The sequence below is a fragment of the Chenopodium album genome, chromosome 22, assembly GCF_948465745.1.
Source record: "Chenopodium album chromosome 22, dcCheAlbu1.1, whole genome shotgun sequence".
Classification (NCBI taxonomy): domain Eukaryota; kingdom Viridiplantae; phylum Streptophyta; class Magnoliopsida; order Caryophyllales; family Amaranthaceae; genus Chenopodium; species Chenopodium album.
Genome location: NC_137855.1, coordinates 41,137,881 through 41,158,927, shown reverse-complemented (window position 1 = coordinate 41,158,927; position 21,047 = coordinate 41,137,881). Strand labels below are relative to the sequence as shown.

Genomic DNA, 21,047 nt, shown 5'->3' with positions numbered 1-21,047 from the left:
TTCCCATTTTATTAAGGTATCAAAATGGAATCAGGCATGTAAAATGGTACTGGTAGTTGAATTCATTCTTTTTCTTTTTATAATTTATAATAAATAAAAAAAGCAGATAATCCTCGTTAATAGCTGCATATTCTAGTGGATGACTGGATGGTGATGCAAATACAAATAAAATAAAGACCGACACTCCCGGTGACCAGTGAAGAGTGATTTGGTAATTAATAATTTGTTCTTCATCCATCCTCATAAATTAGAATAATAATAATTTGTTCTTCATCCATCCTCATAAATTAGAATAATAATTTGTTGATCCTCAATTGATAATAACTGGAAATGCATCTGTACAATGCATGGCTTCCGGGACCAGTCCTTGAAGAATGTTGGAAAGAGAAGGAGGCTTTCTCGCGAGTCGTGAATTCCCTGAAAGTCTGCTATCTTCCTCAAGATCCAGATTCCGTCTACTCCACTCTCAAATGGATTTCTGTCCTCGACCTGTCTGTATCTTCTCTTCTTTTTTGATTAATCAATTAATCATTTTAATTATTTTGTGGATGATGTCATGAATTCATCGATTAATCATTCAACAATTAACTTCTAATGGTGCAGTTTTATCAAGGCAAAGAGTGAGTTGTCCCTTGAGGATGTTGGTGCTCTTGTTCAACTTGGACTGGATATTTTCTATGCTTCTTCCGGCAAACTCTACGTCCAGGTATCTATCATCCCTTTTTCAATCTCTACTTTTGTTTTTTTCCACTCATTAATTATGAATTCTTATTGCCTCTGTTAGGTTAGATGGGGCAATTTACTTGTTAGATTCATCAACAAGTTTAGAAACAAGTTATCTCTCACTCTTCCCTGGCGCCCTCTTTATGACATCTTGCTCCGCACCCATTTCTCCAGGTATTATTATTATTATTATTATTTTTTTTTTTTTTTAAAAAATTTTAATTTCATAAGGCAGGCGGATGTCACAATATGTGATTTCGGAATATCTTTTCTGCAGAAGTACAGGCCCAGAAGGATGGAGAATCAAACAGAGACACTTTGAGACACTCACTGCTCTTGTCCGAGCTTCTAGGAGGTTCTTTCCGCCAAATTCTGCTTTCGAGACATGGACTGAGTTTGGGTATTATTATCTATCCTGCTTCTGTTGTTTGTTTAGACATGGACATATTTTTTAGACCATCTTTTCCACTATCATTCTCACTCTCATAATCTGTTTACGCTTCTAGCTCCCTTTTGGAAAATCCATGGCATAATTCAGCATTTGAAGGTTCTGGCTTCATCAAACTTTTTCTTTCTACTAATTTCGACAACCAGGATTTCTTCTCTCTGTAAGAATTTAGATGATTAGGAATTTTCTATTATCTGTGTTTAATTATTAATTTCTTCTGTCTTGGATCTATAATTCCCTCTTTTTTGCATGGCAATGGCAGGGATTGGATTGGGAAATGCATACAAGTATGGAATTCTATTCCAAATTGCCAATTTTGGAACAGTCAATGGGCTGCTGTACTTGCTCGTGTTATAAAGAACTATGACACACTTACATGGGAGCCTTTATTGCCTGTACTTTTTGCTAAGTATTTGAATATGTTTGAGGTGAGCTTTTAGGGTCCCTTAGGGGTATAATATTCTTGCACGCACCAAATTCTTTTCTAGATAAAGATAAATTTCAATTGTGAAAAAAGAATGGGGTTATCATTCAATTGAGCCAGATAGGACTAGGAGTCGTGGAAATTGAATAACTGAATATCAGATGCTTATGAGACAATCTCTATATGTAGGTTTCATGCAAGAAAATCCCATTCCGCCAAAGGAACCTTTCCACCCACTTTTGAATAAAAGGAAGAAAATCTAATTGTGAATACAAAGTTTCTCTTCTCACCGATGAGGAAACCCTTATAAAATATAAATAATCAGTGACATTAATTCAGAAACCTTTCACCACCTCTAAAATCCATTGGTTAAAACATATTCCTTGGTGATTTTCTTGGCAGCAATTAACAGCTGGCCAATGTTTGTTAGGATAAGTTATAGACTGCAGAGCTGTAGTTGGATTAGTGTTGTGCCTTCCTGATACTTTAAAAGCGTTTCAAATTTGCTGGAAACCCTGGTATCTCAGATGACAAATTTCCCTTATAATTGTATAATATTGGAGAAAGCTGTCAAGAGAGTGTCCCTGCTCAAGATCCCTGACCTTCCAACTATTTTTATTTTTACTTTTTATGTTTATTCAGTCTATGCGATTCCTTGATCCCTTTTAGTTCCTTACCTTAGCTTTAATTGCAACTCTACACCTTTGAGCTCTCTATCTTCTTTCTGCTTTTTTTTTGGCTGAACCTGGGTCACAAACTCATGGCTTACATCAAAACTCCCCAGGGTATAGACTTGCCAACTCTGCACCCCCTTTTCCTTAGTTGATCATTTAGGGTGTGATTAGGATTAGCTCGGTCAATTTTTTAAGGTTTTGGTTTGGGACTTAAAATTGCCTTTCGATAAGCCAGCTGGCATATTCTGCTCTTGACAGCATGGCAAACCATAAAGCTAATACACTCCCTTTAAGTGAAGTAAACATGCATCCTTTATGTAATCATATGCTTAATGCTATGGAGCTTGATTCTTGATTAGTTTCACACCAACTTTGAGGTTGAAGGTTTTAATTCCATGCATTTCATTCAAATGATTTGGGAGGTTGGGTAGTCATAGTCAGCCAGGGCTCCTTAAGATAGGCTTTGCATTTTCTTAAATTTTAGAATTTGCTTCTGTAACTTTTATAGGTGCATGAAAGTCTGATAGCAAATTGACAACATTCACAACCAGGAGAAAGAGAATACTTGCATAAAAAAAAAAATGTTGTACTGAAAATACATCTAGTTATAGGTACTCCATATTTACTGGCTAGCACTTATTATCATGAACAACACTTTATGATCTGGGGTCACTCCAGCAAATCTTGCTTTTATGCATTCAAAAATTCTTGTAGCATTAACTAGGGAATTTAATCAAATAATTAGATTGTGTGGATTCTATGTAACATAGGCATGACATGGTCCTTGTGGCATATCCACATATCCTTTTCTTTTTGTGGTCTCGGTCTCGGAAATCTGGGAAACTATTTTGTCCATATTACTTCACCTCTGGTTTTTTCTGTTTCATTACCATGCTTGAAAATAATGATGTCTTTGGTAATTCCAGGTTCCTGTGGCCAATGGTGCTAGTTCATACCCATACTCTGTTAATGTTCCAAGAAATACAAGGTTCTTGTTTTCCAACAAGACATCCACTCCATCTAAGGCCATTGCAAAATCTATTGTAAGATCAAGTGTACTTCATTTTAAAGTCTTTTCAACCTAAGAAGTTATTTCAATGTCTTTTATATTGATCATACATGGTGTGCTGTCCTTTTTTTGATACAGGTGTATTTACTTAGACCCGGGAGTTCAGCTCAAGAGCATTTTGACAAACTTATTAATCTCTTGGAGCAGTGCGTAGTCTCATGCTTTTCTCTAAGTTTGTTACATGTCTAGCATCTTAATAGCAATAATGTGATGTACACTAATTTTGCTGTTTTAGATATTATCATCCTTCTAATGGTGGTCGCTGGACCTATTCGTTGGAGCGATTTTTGCTGTATCTGGTAATCATGTTTCAGAAGCGCTTACAGCATGAGCAAAAGTAAGAAATTCATTATTGAATGATATCTTCCATGTCAGCAAGGGTCCTGTTATTAGGTCTTATCACTTACAAGATTCTTCATGCAGGATATCTAATGGTCGTAGACGAACAGAGCTATATTTGGGAAAATCGGAGAGGATTTCTTTTGTCAGCTCTGTGTTAAAGCTGATTGACCGTGGCCAATACAGCAAAAATGAACATTTATCAGAAACAGTTGCTGCAGCAACTTCAATATTGTCTTATGTAGAACCCTCTATGGTCCTTCCCTTTGTAGCCTCTCGGTTTCATATGGCTTTGGAGACGGTTAGTAGACTTACCACACATCTTCCACCATGGTATAAGATATGATACTTTTATGTGGAAAGCTAACCTTAGAAGTGGGCAATGAAATTTGTTTATCTTCTTTGTAGATGACAGCAACCCACCAGTTAAAAACAGCGGTCACGTCTGTAGCATATATTGGCCGGCCTTTGTTCTTCACATCTATTTCATCTTCAGTAGAAAGACCTGCAGATTCTGATGGTTCCTACTCATATGTCGATCTTTTGGTCATCTCATTATCCAATGCACTGCTGGGCATGGATGCTAACGATCCTCCAAAAACTTTAGCAAGCATGCAATTAATTGGTTCCGTATTTTCAAATGTAAGGAGTGTGTCAGTACAATCCACTAACTTAATATTTACTTATATGTGATTGTTTTACTTGATTATATCTGATTGTTTTACGTCTGTGTTGAATTCTGGCAGATGGCTGTTATAGAAGATAGTACAGATGACTCGTCGCCAATTTCTGCCATCCGCTTCTCGGAGTGGCTTGATGAATTTCTATGTCGCCTGTTCTCTTTACTTTTACACCTGGAGCCAAATTCTGTCACGTAAGAGTTCATAGCAGTAATTATTTCTTTCCATTGATAACATCCTTTTGGAATATTGCATTTGATGGAAGGTCAAGTTATATGGGAGGCAGAGTATTAAGTGAAACGCTAGAAATCCTGAAATTAAGAATTCCAAGAATGATAAAATAGGAGTTCATGGAAAGTTGGAATACTATGAATATTGCTTTTTTAATTAATTGGTTTTCAGCATGGATGCATGTTTGTCCATTATTGTTTACTTGCGGCTGGAATCATTAGTTGTTTGGGTGGTGCCAGGAATGAAGGACTTAGTCCCATGGCTACCTCTGGTACTTTTCTTGTTGAAGACGGTCCTTATTACTTCTGCATGTTGGAAATCTTGCTTGGAAGACTGTCAAGATCACTTTTCACTCAGGTCTTAGACTCTTAGCTGTAATCCTTCAGGCTTTTACTTCCTGCAAATGCTAAAGGGGACGCTATTCCAATTGATTTTTTTTATACAGGCTTTGAAGAAAATTTCCAAGTTTGTGCAAACCAATGTACTCCCTGGAGCTGTTGCTGAGGTTGGACTTCTTTGCTGTGCTTGTGTGCACTCAAATCCAGAAGAGGCTGTTCTTCATCTTGTTATACCTATGCTATCAGCAGTTATATCATCTATGAAAGGGACGCCTAGAACGGGATTCATAGAAAGTCCTTTGGATCCATCTGTCATATGCAAGGTCTTGGTCTTTGCATTTTCTCCAATTTTTAATTCTATTTTATATTCGGATCACTTTTGACTAAAATCAAGCATAATCTTCCAGGCAAAACCTTCAATTTCTCCAGCTCTTGAAACTGCAATTGACTATCAGTTGAAAGTCTTGTCCGTTTGTATTAGTTACGGGGGCCCTCATCTTTTACGCTGCAGGGATCAATTTAAAGAAGCTATCGACCTAGCGTTTGAATCACCGTCTTGGAAGGTTTTGTATTGGCTGTTTCTTTGCCTTGAGTGTTATTGGGCTGTATATAAATACAGTCTAATTATATTTCTCAGAGTCCCATATTAAATTTGGCGGGTTTGTTTTTCTCTTGTGAGACAGGTCAATGGAGCTGGTGACCATGTACTCCGGTCTCTCCTTGGAAGCTTGGTGCTTTATTATCCAATTGACCAATACAGGTGTTCCCTTTATGGCTCTGGACATTCACATTCAAATGCACATTCACAAAGAATTAGCTGATTCTTATCCCTTAATTTGGTGGTAGTTTATTTAACACAAATTGGTTCCATAGGTGTGTATGGCAACATCCTGATTCCCCCCTCATGGAGAATTGGATTAGCACAAAAGATTGTTTAAGTGACAAACTCATCTACCCGAAGTGGCATGTTCCAGTAGAGGAGGAAATTTTATATGCAAATGAGCTTCTATCTTTTCATTTTCAATCAGCACTAGACGCACTAGTTACAATATGCCAAGATAAAGTTCATACTGATGCAGGTGATTGACTTCTTACTTCTGTTGTATGAAATTCGATATATATTATTGAACCATGTATTTAGTTTCCAATTGAGGTGTACTTATAAAAGTTATAATTCTCCAGAATTTGCACTGATAGCTTCAGAGTTGGGGTCACAGTGTTGACTTCTACTTTTACTTTCTACTATAGCAATTTTTGTTTTCTTTCACCAGATGTCCTGTTTATTTATTATCAAAATATTCTACCCACTTTCCCTTTCTTATGACTTAAATCATGGGTCATCCTCAGAGATTTATATTGTGACTTCTGATCTAATTTCTGAAAGAGGTATTTGACTAGTTAGTTGCATTGTGTAGGAATTGAGAAAGACCATCTCAAGGTGACTCTTCTGCGGGTTGATTCTTCATTGCAAGGCATATTGTCTTGCTTGCCGGATTTTGATCCTGTCACACCTGCTGATGCTGAAGATACAGTGCAAGGTTTATTCTTCCTGGCAGGTGCCGCAGGTGCTAAAGTTGGCAGCACTGAGATGCGAGTGAGGGCAGCTGAGGTCATACATGCAGCCTGTCGGTAATTACCTAAACTATCATTATTTTGAGTATTCACTTTATGGGTTTCCCTCTTCCTCATCATGGATCCAGGACCATGATGCACATCCCAGCCTCAGATGAATATATAGTTCAAAGCTGTGTACATCAGTGGCGGACCTACGTTGTAACCTGGGGGGACACGTGCTACCCCCTGATTTTTTTTTTTTAAAAAAAATATTCTGCTGTGTTAAAGCCTCCAGTTTGATATTGTGTGTATTTTAAACATTACCTTTTGACTAAGATAGTGTCCTCCTTCAGTGGTAACAAAGGTATGGAATAGACATTCCTTTAAGCAGCGGGATTAGTGGTTCGCATCCCCTCCCATTTTTTTCTGTTTTTTTTTTGCTTTCATTTCTAAGTACTTGGTACTGCATTTTTCTTTTTCTTTTTTTTTTTGGCTTTCATTCCGAAGTATTGTATTGGTTTTTTCTTTCAAAGATTCCATTTCGTTTGATAAGATAAACATAAGTTCCATTAAAAATTGATTAACAATAATATTACGAAATCCGTGAAGAATATTATTACTAGCTCACTATGAAACTAATTTTTATTTGACTGTAGTATTTTGATATCTAGTATGCACTATGCAGCATATAATTTATCCGTGAAATAAATTCATTGCAAAATTTAGGCGAAGTAGATATTTAAATTAAATGGTTACTTTTTATACAATAACACAATGCATTATTTAAAAAATGAACCTGGTTTATCATTTAACTAAATATGTTAAAATTATCGTAAATTTAGTTTGAGTTTCAAGTTATTAGGTATATTGGTTTTTTTTTTTCTCTCTCTAGTGTTTGGTGTGCTACCCTTAACTTGGAATCCTGGATCCGCCACTATGTACATATATGGTATGTTGATAACTTATGAACTATATTTTCGTTTTTTCTGGAGTAAAAAAGAATTATATGTTCATAGTAAATGAATTATATGAACTACATGTTCGTAATCTTTTCTATAGGTGAACAATGGAAGTAGAACATACAAATGAACCTGGAAAGACAAAAATATGTACTACTTCATAATTGTTTTGTTGTGTTATTGTGCTAAATTTTTTGGGTGGTGTTGGCCAGATACTTGTTGGAGGAAAAGCCAGATGATAGCATATTACTAATCCTCATTATCCGTATCATGGATGCTTTAGTAAATTTTGGTAAGATTTCTGATATGCTAAATGATATAGATGCAGTTTTCAACTACATTATTCTGAGCTAAACTGAATTTATTAAAACTTTATGTTCGTGATGGATTATATTTCTGCCAAAATTTATTGAATTTTGATGTCATAATTGCTGAAATTTTCTTTTAATTCTTCTTTATATTTGTTGTTGTTATAATTATTCTTAGCACTGGTTTTAAAATATTAAATAAACAATTATGATATTATAGACCAAGAGGGTGTAAACCCTCAATTCTAATCAAAGTGTAGGGTTAGAACCAAAGATTCCATGACCCAAAACCCCTTTGAATCTCTCTCATGCTCCCCCCCCTACCCACCACCACCACCAAAAAAAAAGATACACAATTTTACTTGGAATCAATCAATCAATCAATCAATCAATCAAAGCCTTAATCCCAAAAGTGGGGTCGGCTAACATGAACCAAATTTGATTATTCCGTGTAGTCATCAACATAAATCTTTCTCCTCCATCCCTTACGATCCAAAACTTCATCCTCACGTAAATCCATGCACTTCATATCCTTCCTCACTCCTTCCAACCAAGTCATCTTGGAAATATATACAATTTTACTTGGAAATATATAAAATTTTGGATGATCTAATTTGCTAAACAAAAAATGAAAGACAACTGATGCTTTTATTGAAGCTCATATACTTTGTTTGTTCCACAATTAAGTTAACAAATTTTATTTTTATTTTTATTATTTACGTTTTTCCTCTCAACTTTTTTTATAAATTTTGATCCTGCACCACTCACCTTATATTTTAATCACTACTTACTCACTGTCCTTAATCTCTGTGCAAAAGTATACCTTAACACAATTTGGAATGCAGAAGAGTATGATTTAATTGCTTTTAACAATATATGTTTTTTTACTAAAAATACAGTAATTCCTCTCCTTCTGAGTACACTACTAGCCAGTGGAACTAGCTTCCATATTTTCCTTATGTTATAATTTTATGGAGTAATTGATTGCAAAGTCTGAAAATTTCTTGAAATTGTGTTCAAACAAACTGATATGACTGAAATTATTCTTTAAGACGAAAAGAAAATTATTTTTGTGTTATTTTGACAATTTTTGGCTATTTTGTTTACTTTGTTGTTATAGGAAGTCTTGAATATGATGAATGGGCGAATCACAGGCATGCTTGGAAATTGGAATCTGCTGCCATTGTAGAACCTTCAATAAACTTTCTAACATCTTCTCATTCTAATGGAAAAAGAAGGTAATTTTTCTTTTTTTTGTTTTTACTTGCTCCATCATTGCATCACAGTCTCCAGTTTCTTCTCTCAAATTCAATCAATCAATTAATCAAAGCCTTAATTCTATAAGTGGGGCTTCTTTCTAAATGCCATTGAATATTTCAATCCAGGCCACTCTGGGCTCTTGCTGACAAGGCATACATGCACAACACGTGGAGAGCATCTCAGTCCTCTTTTCATATGTATCGTACCAGTGGGAATTTCTCTCCATCAAGTCATGCAACTCTTCTCATGGATGATCTTCTAAACCTAGCTTTGCATAGATATGAAACTGTTCGCTCGTGAGTTCCCATGTTCTTTTTTTCCTTTTTTTTTCCGTCTCAATCACATGTATGATGTATTTTCAGCTTAAGAATGGATTAGTATGACTCTTAAACTTGACTATGTCTCACTTTCCATAAGTTTACCTGGATTGAAGAGCTGTGGGTGAGTGCCTGCACCCTAAGGATGTTGAGATCTTGGTTATTTTAGAATTATTATAACCATTGGGTATAGTTTGCGCCTCCTTTCCCCTTCACTAATCAGCTGTCTAAATCCGTGTTCCTCCATCTACTGGTCTACCCCACCATATCTATCCATCGGAGGGTCTTTAAATTCGTTTTAATGAAGTTTTCAAGCCATTGAATTGAAGTGTTGTGTGCTGCTTTATAATTTTCTGAAAGAGGAGAAACATTTCAGTACAGGGCTACAGGCTGCTAGACAATGTATTTAGTTGGAAATTTTTTTTTTTATTTAAGTTTTGGCAATTTGGAGAGCAATATACTAGACAACATGTGCTACAGCTACTCTTTAGACGAACTAGGTAATGGGACTACCACTTTCTTAACCTGTAGTAGAATTTATAGATAGTCCTCCTCACTTGTGGATACTTATCTAGTGCTCTTTGCTCTAAGATTTTTCTCTACAACTAACTGTAAAAAAAATCCACCTTTTCTTTCAGTTGAATATTTGATTGCTTTATTTTACCTTATGAACGATTTCCCTCCTCCCTCCCCTTCAAACATAGAGAAGAAATTCTTGTTCATCGCTTATTTCCCTCTTTTTTTAATCAGCCAGGTTTTGATTTTATTTGTTTCTGTATTCAATTGCTAATCAGACTTGCTGGCAAGAGCCTCTTAAAGATGTTGAAGAGATGGCCATCTATGGTCTCAAGGTGCATGCTTGTCTTGACTGAGAATTTATCAAACCCCGGTTCACCTGAATACACTGTTCTTGGGTCTTGCACCATTCTATCCAATCAAACAATTCTCAAGCATCTGACAACGGTAATTCAAGAATCATTTTTTTATGTATAAGATATTTTTACAAGGGCTCAAATGTTTTAATGGCTTTTTCACTTAGGCCACTTGGCAATGTGTGTTGTGAAAAAACTTAAATGTTCTTTAAAAATTTCCTCTGGTATATATTCAGGATGGAAAGGCGTTTACTTCTTTCATTCTTGGCATTTTGAAGAGGTATTTTGGCATATGTTAGTTTGTGTGTTGCTTTGTACTCTCCCTTTTTTTTGGGAGTATTATTACTCTGCCTTCGTCTTATTCATCTGATTTTCTTGTTCAGTGCGCATCACGAATCCCTTAAAGCTCAAAAGGCAATCACTGAGGTAAAGTCATGCAAACTTAATTACCCTGTGTTTGCTCTTGCATGTATGTGTTTAAATGGCAGCTTTTCCTTATTGAGCTTTTCTCCTGATTGATCGCAGCTTTTTGTAAAATTCAATATTCTTTTTGCTGGAGTACCTAGAAATATTTTCAAGACATCAGATAGCCAGTCAGATGGGCAAATTTTTGCAGACTTAATTTCTCAGATAGGTTCAATGAGTTTTGATACAAATGGTTTGCATTGGAGGTAAATTGTTATTTTTTGATTCTGATGTGTGCTACAATTTGAAATTTGTAATTCTCAATTGTGAAGCAAAGGATTTAAACTATATTGTAATTGTTTTTTGGTAACGCTGTAAGGAAACCTTTATATGATCTTTTTTCAACCTGCTTGTTTCTGTAATTAGCAAGAATTTGCTTGGTGGGCACTTTACTTTTTCCTGTAATTAAAGTCAAATTTTAATCCATGATCCTGATATTGATTTGAGATTTGTTTTTTGTAGGTACAATCTGATGGCTAACAGAGTTTTGTTATTAGTGGCAATGGCATCTAGGAACGATCCACATTCTTCTACAACATTTTTAAGCGAAACTGCTGGTGAGTGAGCTTTAAGTTCAATTATCCTGCTACATATGTAAGGCTAGTACTGGAAAATGCGCATTAATATTTGGTCGCTTGTTCAATTTGAGTTGTAACCTACTGTTTATCAAATATTATTAGAAATGAACTAGCCACAGCCATCAGAAATAGAATGTATCAGCTTTTGTTTGTGAAATAATGGCCACATGTTTCTGGCTTTTGAAGTTATAAATATGCTGATATACACTTTTTGTGTACTATATAACTTGACTGGAATTTTTATCACAATTGAAAATTTAATCTAGAGAAACTTTTATAACTTGTATTTATTAAATTTATTTCCTAATTAATGACAATAGAAAAAAAAAAAAAACATAGATGATGATGATGAGATTGATGACTACAACAAAACATTAATATGAATGCCCTTATAGTTTTAGAAGCTCCCATCTTGGGTAGGATAAGAGGGGTTGGATGTAAAGCTTTCACCTTCCAATATTAAAGCAATTGTTTTGAATTCACTCTGTATGTAATGGCTGTTCTAATCTACAGTGATTAAAAGTGTGTATAGTTAAATGAGCCATTATACTTTAGCCCTCTATTATAATTTAAAATTCAAAAAATGATGAGGGTTTTTGACTCCATTGCTGATAAACATAAACACCTAGATGACACATAATAGAACTCTTGCTCAGGGTGAAGTCATTTGAAGGCATCTGAATGTGGATGGATATGTTAAAAAGAAGTTGAAAGGAAGTGTTGCAAGTGCACACGGGAATCCTCAATTGTCGTTGTGATCATTAATGACATTAGAGAAAAGATATGGAATCCAAGTTAGGGATTAGCCTATAAGTGATACAATGGAGACATAGTATAGTGTTTTGAAAGAAAAGGTGTGGGAATCAGAAATTCTAAACCTTGTAAATTCTTGCCAGAAATTAGGAAGGCTTTCAGAATCAGAAATTCTAAACCTTGTAAATTCTTGCCAGAAACAGAGATCTTAGAGCATTGCAGAAGCAGTCTCTTTTGAAGCTTAGGATGCATATATGACGTAATAATTAATAATATTCATTGCCTTTTTTATTGGTTTCAGCCTCTCGGGTACAACTGTAGGCTATCCATATCCGAGTGTCTGATTTTGTCAATGCCCATAAATTTAGCACAATCTCTGAAATTTGGACATTGGTATGGGGATATAACATTTTGGATATTGTAAGGATTAAGTGGGGTCTTGATGAACTAATTTCAAAGACTTAGCTTCTTAGATCCTTAGTGGTTGATGTAATATTTTAAAGTAATTGCTCCTTAGGTGCTTAGGATTTAGGGTCAAGTGGGGTCTTGATGAACCATTTTCAAAGACCTGTCTTCTTAGATTCTTAGTGGTTGATGTATTCTTTCTATAGGAATTGGAGGAATGGAGGGGATGTTCTTGTTCTTAGTTTCTTACTCTTGGGGATCATAAATGCCATCATATGAACCCAAGCTATGAGGCCTTAAATTATCCATATCCGGACTTGTTTATTAATGGGGTTTAAAGAACTAATTCTCTTTTTGTTAAATGCTGGTGATATCATCTTAATTAATTTGTTCTGTGCTTTATGATATCCTCACCCACGCCAAATATGTTTTTTCATTTCCTTTTCAGGGCATTTTTTGAAGAATTTAAAAAGTCAACTTCCTCAAACTAGAATTCTTGCAATCTCTGCTCTCAATACATTATTGAAAGAATCACCTCATAGAATGTCAGCTAAGTCTTCCTCAGAAAAGGTTGAAGGGATTACCCAATCTTCTGTTGAAAGAGCTTTAGTTGAAATATTTCAGGAAGAGGGATTTTTTAATGAGACCTTCAACAGCCTTTCCCATGTTCATATAATTAGTGATGGTGAAACCACTTCTAGGGGAAATCATGGGAACTCTTCCTTTCAGAGTGTAGCTGACAAATCAATTACCTTTTTTTATTTTGACTTCACTGCTTCTTGGCCTCGGACTCCTAGTTGGATTTCTTTGTTAGGAAGTGATACTTTCTATTCAAACTTCGCTCGAATATTTAAGCGGTTGATTCAAGAATGTGGAACCCCTGTGTTACAAGCTCTGAAAAGTGCGTTAGATGAATTTGGGAGCTCTAAGGAGAGATCTAAACAATGTGTTGCTGCTGAGGCTTTTGCTGGAATTTTGCATTCTGATGTAAATGGTCTCCTTGAAGCATGGGACGATTGGATAATGGCTAAACTACAGGATATCATTATGGCACCGTCTGTGGAATCTGTGCCTGAGTGGGCATCATGCATACGCTATGCTGTGACCGGGAAGGGAAAGAACGGTACACGGGTTCCACTTCTAAGGCAGAAAATCATGGATTGCCTGCTTACGCCTTTGCCCCAGACTGTGACTACTACTATTATTGCGAAACGCTATGCTTTTCTAGCAGCTGTGTTGATAGAAGTGTCACCTCCAAAAATGCTAGAAACAGAACTACTGCTTCACAATAGACTGTTGAAGGAGTTGCTGAACAATATGAGTCATTCATCTGCACAAGTAAGTCAACCATTAGTTGTTGTTGTTTTTTTTTTATTTTTTATTTTTTATTTATTTTTTATTTTTATTTATTTTTTATTTTAAAAATATAGTTCTCTCAGGATAATCACACATTTTCATATGCTGTTGAGTCTGAAAGGTGTTTCTCTTATCAGCTTTGCCAAGAGCTGAGCTTTAAAAGTCCATATATGCTAGAATTATTCCTTTTGTTGTTTATTTATATTGATTATATTTAGCTGCTTCTTCATTGACATCTTTGGTACTTGATGGAAGTTTAATGGCGATTATTCTAGATCTCAAAGGAAGGGTCTTCGCAACATGTCTTTTTTTTTATATTGATTATATTTAGCTGCTTCTTCATTGACATCTTTGGTACTTGATGGAAGTTTAATGGCGATTATTCTAGATCTCAAAGGAAGGGTCTTCGCAACATGTCTTTTTTTTTTATATCATAATTTATCAATTGCTGAGTCAGAAAATATTGAGGGAAAACAAAGGTGATAATTCTTTATTGGAAGCAAGTGGTAAAATTTGATAGGATAACTCCCAAAAATCCTGATATTGGTAAGGATAGATCTCCCATTTTTTAACCGGCAGAAACTGACCCCATTCTCAATGTGGATTTGTGCTTGGATCACATTTGTCCTTATAACCTCTGCTACCAATGTTATGAAAGATACTGTCTACAGATATGAAGTATCTGCGGTCCATCTATGTGTTGTAGGTCACGTAGCTTCATTGTTTCTGTGTGAAGATTTCATTTACTACATTCTTTTCCTCTATTAGAGATGTGTAATTCTGCTTTCGATTTTTCTTGCTGTTTTTCAAGCTTGTCAACTGTATTTCTGACAATAGACAGTGATAGGGTATTGTTTGGGTTAAGTTTCAACTCCTACCATTGACATTGTGGTGATTGGCTGATTGCTTTTGCAATGTTGAAGTTTGTTACCATTCAGGAGTTAATCTGTTGGTCTTTGTCATTGTAGGCTTTTGCTTTTGTGACACATCATATGTTTGTGGTGAAGTGAGGAGTTGTAATGTTCATTTTTCCTTTTTCTTGTCTTACCATATGCCAAAAAATTTTCATTATGTCTATGTCATGGAGCTTTTGACTGATTGCTGTCATGTTGGCTGCTTAAATCCTATGACTGCATGTGAGGGTTTGTCTATTCCTTGTCTGTTCTGACTATAAAGACTAAACTTTACATGGTACAGGTGAGGGAAGCTGTGGGTGTTACCCTTTGTGTGTTATGCTCAAACGTTCAGCTCCACAAATTGTTTGATAGTTATTGTTCTGCCCAAAGGGGAAACAGAGGTGTGGAAGATGATTTATTTGGTGGTAGTTGGAATCAGCTTTTATCAGATCAGGCTACAGAACGGGCCATTAGAATCCAGAAAACAACTCATTCTGACCATATGGATTCAGGAGAAGTAGTTCCAGAAAATGGGAGTACAAATGATTCGGATGAAGATGTAAAATGGATGGAAACGGTAATGATTGGAACTTTGTTGCTGTAACTCTCTTTAATGATGACTTGGCTTTGTTGGGATGGAGGAAACTGAACATAACAGCCTCTGTTTTGGAAAATTTTGGGTTTGCCTTTGCCAACTGTGTCATGAAATGATTGACTGATGCTTCTATATTTAAGATGGTCATTCCTCTAACCTATGATTTCAAAATGTGCAGTTATTCCATTATGTTATTTCTTCGCTGAAGTCAGGTAGATCATTATATTTGATGGAGACAATTGTCGGCATTCTTTATCCCGTAATCTCATTACAGGTGTGCAAAGTGATTGCTTGTCTTCTTTTCCTTCCTGTATGTTTAGACTTATCTGCTGATGGTCTTCCTTTTCTGTTCCAGTTGGACCTGTAAATGTCTCATTAGTTTAGTGGTAATGTCACTTGCAGTATAGCTAGTATTAAAAATAATGAAAAAATGTCAAAAATCTGGTTAGATGGTCTTGCATTGGTCATAGGATAATTGTCATACTTCTATTCTGTGATTGCTGACTTGCTATATCCTCTTTTATCTTTTCTAGGTTTCTCGCATCTGTATTATGTATGAATAAATCTCTTATATCGTAACTAGCTATCTCATTGCCTTTTCGTCTTACGGTAAAGAGGAAAGGGGTCGAAGAAGCTTTGTGTCACTAATCTGTATCTTTACACATCAAACTATGTAGTAGAGATTAGGTGAAGTCTGATTTCTAGAGTCCTGTGAAATTTATGATTTGAGCATGTAAAATAAAGGTTTATCTTCGATTTTGAAGGATACATCAAATAAAGATTTATCAACATTGGCAAAGGCTGCTTTCTCGTTGTTAAAATGGAGTGTCTTTAGAGAACCACATCTCCAAAAGGCTGTTGCTGTTATCCTTAAGTCAGCTAATGATTCTAACTGGCGGATCAGATCTGCTACATTGACATATCTTCGAACATTTATGTATAGGTAATGTTGAGGCAATGTCATGCATGAGTTTTTCTGATCATTATTATTTATATGGTCAATTTTCATCCGTTTTACTCATAACAGGCACAGTTTTGTCCTTTCACATGATGAAAAGCTACAGATTTGGAGAACTGTTGAGAAGTTACTCATTGATAGCCAAGTGGAGGCAAGTTCCTTCCTTTGTTCTTATAAGTTACAATATATTCTTTTGCCGATGGATTTTGATTGCAAACATGCTCATGCTCAATTTGTGCACCAAGAACAGGAATAGAATAAGCAGACAGATGTTTCTAAAGCAGGGATGTATTGGGGTTGTCTTGACACTATGATTCTAGGGGGAGAGAGTTTATATGATACAGTACCTTTTTTTTTTGTTCCAAACTTAGCAAATTCTGTACAACAGAAGCAATTTATGCTGCTGGTGCCTGATTAAGATGTGTTTTCTTAGTAAATTGTGTGGACGGAATATTATGGGAGATAAGATCATGAAAAGAAGTATAGACATGGAAATACACTTGGGGTGGGAAAATTAAACAATTATCACCAGTTGCAAGTTTGTAACATATTAAGATAATTATTGAAGGGTTCTTCTCAAGCTTAGTAGTATTGGGCACTTGAATTTCTTTCTTTCATATTCTTAAAGACCGAAATTTTTGCAAGTTTGTTAGAGTGATTATGTATAATTGTTTCCTTCCAAGTTATCTACAGCATACTCGTTGCTTGTTTTCCTTCAAGTTTTGTATGCTTGTGGCTCATATGGCCACCATGTATAACATGCAAAGGATGGCTTACTAGATTAGCTCGTATAACCTCTTCTATTCTTTGATTGCTTCACATCTAGTTTAGTCTCTCTAATGTTCACTGCTGCATCTCATTCTTTGTATCTCTGTTATCCAGAATTTTATCATGCTTAACCCAGCTATTGTACGGTTCATAGCTGGAATGTTCTAACAAAAATGAGTAAATAAACAACATCTGGAATCGTATAACATGAGGAGTTGTATAACCCTTGGGATATATTCACTTTCAATTTGTGTGGCAGCTTTCACACAAGGCACTTTGCAGGCTATATCCCTTCTCTAGCTCAGCTATTATGCTTAGATACTTTGTTTGATCACATACATCCATCTATACTTTTGTGCAATTGCTCCAAGATACTCAAAAGCCTTGCATTGAATTATACCTTGTTCACTTGTCAATTGTGTGTTCTTCTATTCTGCTTCTAGTCTCAGCAAATCTGACTTTTATGTTGTAATTTTTACGGCGTGATTATATTATGTTTTTTTTTTCTCCTGATAATTAATTGGTTTCAGGTACGAGAGCATGCGGCGGCAGTTTTGGCTGGGCTAATGAAGGGTGGAAATGAAGTTCTTGCAGGAGACTTCCGCGAAAGGGCGTATACAGAGGCAACTCTTATTCTCAAGAAGAGAAAACAAAGGTTGGATCTTTGATAAGCCTTTGGTTTGAAATTTGTCTTCTGTGAATTTTGTTGTGTATTTCTCTCATTCTACTTACGTTGTGCATGTTTTCATTGTATTGAGAGGATTAAGGTGGTCTGTGGTAATTGATGAGATTCAGCTCTTGAATGAAATTATATTCTTTGTTGCATCATCTTGTTTTCATTATAACTTCGGCTGGTGATTGTTCATAATGTGTAATTGTTTAGATGGTCTTCTAGCTTCGTTTCTTCTTGCTTTGGATGTTGAGAAGTTCATAACGAGCAGCCGATGATGGCCGCTTTAAAAACTTCCCCTATCTAATTGGTCACTGTAGAAAATTCTGCTAGCGATTATCATAATATTTGTATTTCGTCATTATTTTTTCTTCTATTCTATCTTATGTCGATGTGGTCAAGTCTTGATATGATTAATTGTTTTGGAACTGCCTACTTGAATACTTAATGGTGCATCTGATGCACCAATTCTTTCAGATGTCAGTGCATTTTCTGTTAATTCTGTTATGTAAATGCACTTTTAACCTATTATCTCTTTGTGACATAGTCAAAGAGATGGCTATTCTGTTGCTTCTGTTCATGGTGCTGTGCTTGCGCTGGCAGCTGGTGTCTTGTCTGTTCCATATGATATGCCAAGGTAAATATGGAAGTTCCTAATTTAGAATTTCCTAAATGTTGGTACCAAATTTTATAATCTGCTGCTATAATTTTGGAGATGTCTAGTAGCCATTTTACTGTCTAAAAGAGGGGTACTGAAGTTTAAATGCTTTATGTTGCTTGTAAATTCTGTTCAGATTTTTATTCCTTTGAAGGGATATATTCTCTCTTTAAGTTCTCTCCTGCTGGAAGTCATTTGTATCAAGGGTTCCAATACCATTTGTTTTGTTTCTATTGATAATTCATCTTGAAATACTAGGATCCAACTTTATCATCGATGCTAACTATAAATGAACCTTTATGGCAAAGAAGATTAGTCAATTGAAATAAAAGAAATAAGTAAAAAGGTTTCTCACATTCTCGTTTGCCATACAATAAATCGTTGATTGAAATAAGTTGAAAGTTTTCCATTGGTCATGCAAATTAATAGATGATTTAGAACTCGGTTGGTGCTTTTTTGTGTATAAGTCGGGAAAATAAAACGAAATGATCTATTAGAGTCACTAAGAAAGAAACACAGTACATGGGTCATTCATCACGTTGTGATTATATTGATCTATTCCTAACACAATTCATCCTTTTCTGTGTCCTATTTAAGAAATTTCGGGTTTGCAAATTGTGAACTCATGGCTGACTTTTTCGCTTCTTTGCTGGTTCATGTTATTTCAAGTCCTTCTGCTCTTTATTGCCTAGTTTTGGTGCATTACACTGTAGGCGCTATTTCAACTTTACTAGTTTTACTGGACCACATTTTCGGATTTGCCAACTGCTCATAAACCCATGAAGATATATAAATAATGTTGCCTTTGATGTTTAGTTTGACTGTAAGTTAATCATTTTATATTTTATTTTTTTATTTTTTTATTTTTTATTTTTAAATTTAAATATAGGGTTTGTGGGTGAAGAAAAGGGGGGTGGGGTATCTTAGCATTTTCTGTTACCTGATTAATCAGATGCAGAATTAAGAATTTTAGAACTAGAGTAGAATCAATGAAACAACAAAATAGACTGCGTGTGATTGTTTATATTAAGCACAATAGGATGATTCTGTCAAGTACCAACATGACTACGTGTGATCGTAAACTATACAATAGGATGATTCTGTCAAGTACCAACATGACTACGTGTGATCGTTTTATATCAAGCACAATTGTTGGTCAGATTGGTGTATATGTATAGTGCAAAAAAGTCAAACCAGAGCTCTTCAAGACACACGAAGGGAGAATTTATAGAATTAAATATTTGACACTATCTAAAGAATCCCTCCAAAATACTAATGAGATTAATGGTAAAATATGTGTTGGCAAACTAGCCCAATTAAAGTGGAACAACTTAAAAAAAGAGGGGGGTGGGGGTGGGGAGTAGGTATAAAGTCCTTTTCAGCAAATTAGTTTGATACCATAATTACGAGACAATTGGGAAGGGATGAAGATACAGTTATATTTTAGCTATTCAATTTTGTTTGGAAATTACAACTTTACTGTTGAGCATGGTAGATTGAGACATCATCGAATTTATACATACTGTAAGGCAACAAATCCGCTTATCTAAGTTATACATACAGTTAGGTAAATGCATCAGCCCGAGTTTGAAAAGTCTGAAGTATATGAAACAGAGAAAATATATTAATCTGTAGAAAGTTAGGTTAGTAAATTTTTGCCTTACTGTGTTTATTTTGATGATTTTTAATCCTTTTTTGGTATAGTAAATAATTTTTCTGTGTAATCTATTAACCAAATTGTAGTTTTGGGTGTGATTTAATCATATGAACTAAACTTACAAGATTCAAACATGCTCAAAGAAGAGAAAAAATTATATAAGCACTGAGAGAGGGTTATTGAGTTGTTGCAAGAGAAGCTTTGTCCATGTAGGTTGCAGTTCCAATATATCCTCCCCTATGTCCCTGGGTTGCACTACATTATGGTAAAATTCTGACTTTCTGAGTGTGCAGACTAATTAGGGGTCAAATGCCCTTACAAATCCTTTTTTTAATTTTTTATATTTATATGTCAACAAAATAGGTCTCAGCAATTTTTTCAATTACTCTGATATATGGGGATTGGTTGACTTCGGTCTCTGGTGATTTAATATATGCATATGCCTCTATTTAAGTTGCAGTTGTAAGACTTTGATTTTGGCTGCATTTCTGTGTTCTTTTGACTTGAACAAACCATGGTTGTTAAACTTAATCCTTTGTTTCAGTTGGTTGCCTGAGCATGTTACCTTATTGGCTCGCTTTGTTGGTGAACCATCACCTGTGAGATCAACTGTCACTAAAGCTGTTGCAGAGTTTCGAAGGACTCATGCAGACACATGGAATTTTCAAAAAGATCAATTTACTGAAGAACAGCTAGAGGTATCTGAGGTTTTCTTTTGTTTTTTTTTGTTTTTTTTTTGGTGAATAGTAGAGGTATCTGAGTTTTGTAGTTATTATATTTCTATTGACTAGACCTTTCAGCAGACAATATTTGATGCCCTCAAAATTTCAAAAAATGATGTTTAATATTATTGTATCTTTCCCTAACCGCAAGCTTACTGTTTACCAATTGCAGGTTCTTGCTGATACATCATCTTCATCATCGTATTTTGCTTGAAATTTCACCCACAGGATTAGGCTATAGATGGGTAATTATATTTATGCGTCTATAAATGTAGCTTATTTACATTTGTAGTATCAGGTTCAAGGTTAATGAAATACATTATTTCTAAAAGACTGGCTATGTATTCCCTCACCCCACACACCCCCACCC

At 35.3% G+C, this 21,047-nt stretch overlaps 1 protein-coding gene across 1 annotated transcript; it reads left to right on the top strand.

Moving 5' to 3' along the window:
- The first annotated feature begins 223 nt into the window (after positions 1 to 223).
- LOC145605928 (proteasome activator subunit 4-like) lies at positions 224 to 21,040 on the top strand. Its single transcript, XM_081661991.1, has 35 exons — positions 224 to 491; positions 604 to 706; positions 785 to 897; positions 1,001 to 1,123; positions 1,230 to 1,331; positions 1,434 to 1,599; positions 3,196 to 3,312; positions 3,417 to 3,484; positions 3,574 to 3,675; positions 3,762 to 3,978; positions 4,086 to 4,319; positions 4,424 to 4,551; positions 4,828 to 4,945; positions 5,034 to 5,249; positions 5,334 to 5,489; positions 5,610 to 5,686; positions 5,800 to 6,005; positions 6,342 to 6,555; positions 7,652 to 7,731; positions 8,868 to 8,985; positions 9,133 to 9,303; positions 10,119 to 10,287; positions 10,433 to 10,476; positions 10,580 to 10,622; positions 10,722 to 10,867; positions 11,124 to 11,218; positions 12,846 to 13,735; positions 14,951 to 15,226; positions 15,423 to 15,518; positions 16,009 to 16,187; positions 16,272 to 16,353; positions 17,501 to 17,625; positions 18,188 to 18,277; positions 20,500 to 20,653; positions 20,850 to 21,040. Exons 1-35 carry the CDS (start codon positions 331 to 333, stop codon positions 20,889 to 20,891), a joined length of 5,421 nt encoding a protein of 1,806 aa, XP_081518117.1. The 5' UTR covers positions 224 to 330; the 3' UTR covers positions 20,892 to 21,040.
- The last annotated feature ends 7 nt before the right edge of the window (positions 21,041 to 21,047 follow it).

Coding starts and splice junctions, on each gene's coding strand:
- LOC145605928 (XM_081661991.1), top strand. CDS start 331: ATGCATCTGTACAATGCATGGCTTCCGGGACCAGTCCTTGAAGAATGT. Junction 707..784: donor CCGGCAAACTCTACGTCCAG/GTATCTATCATC, acceptor TGCCTCTGTTAG/GTTAGATGGGGCAATTTACT. Junction 4,320..4,423: donor TTGGTTCCGTATTTTCAAAT/GTAAGGAGTGTG, acceptor GAATTCTGGCAG/ATGGCTGTTATAGAAGATAG.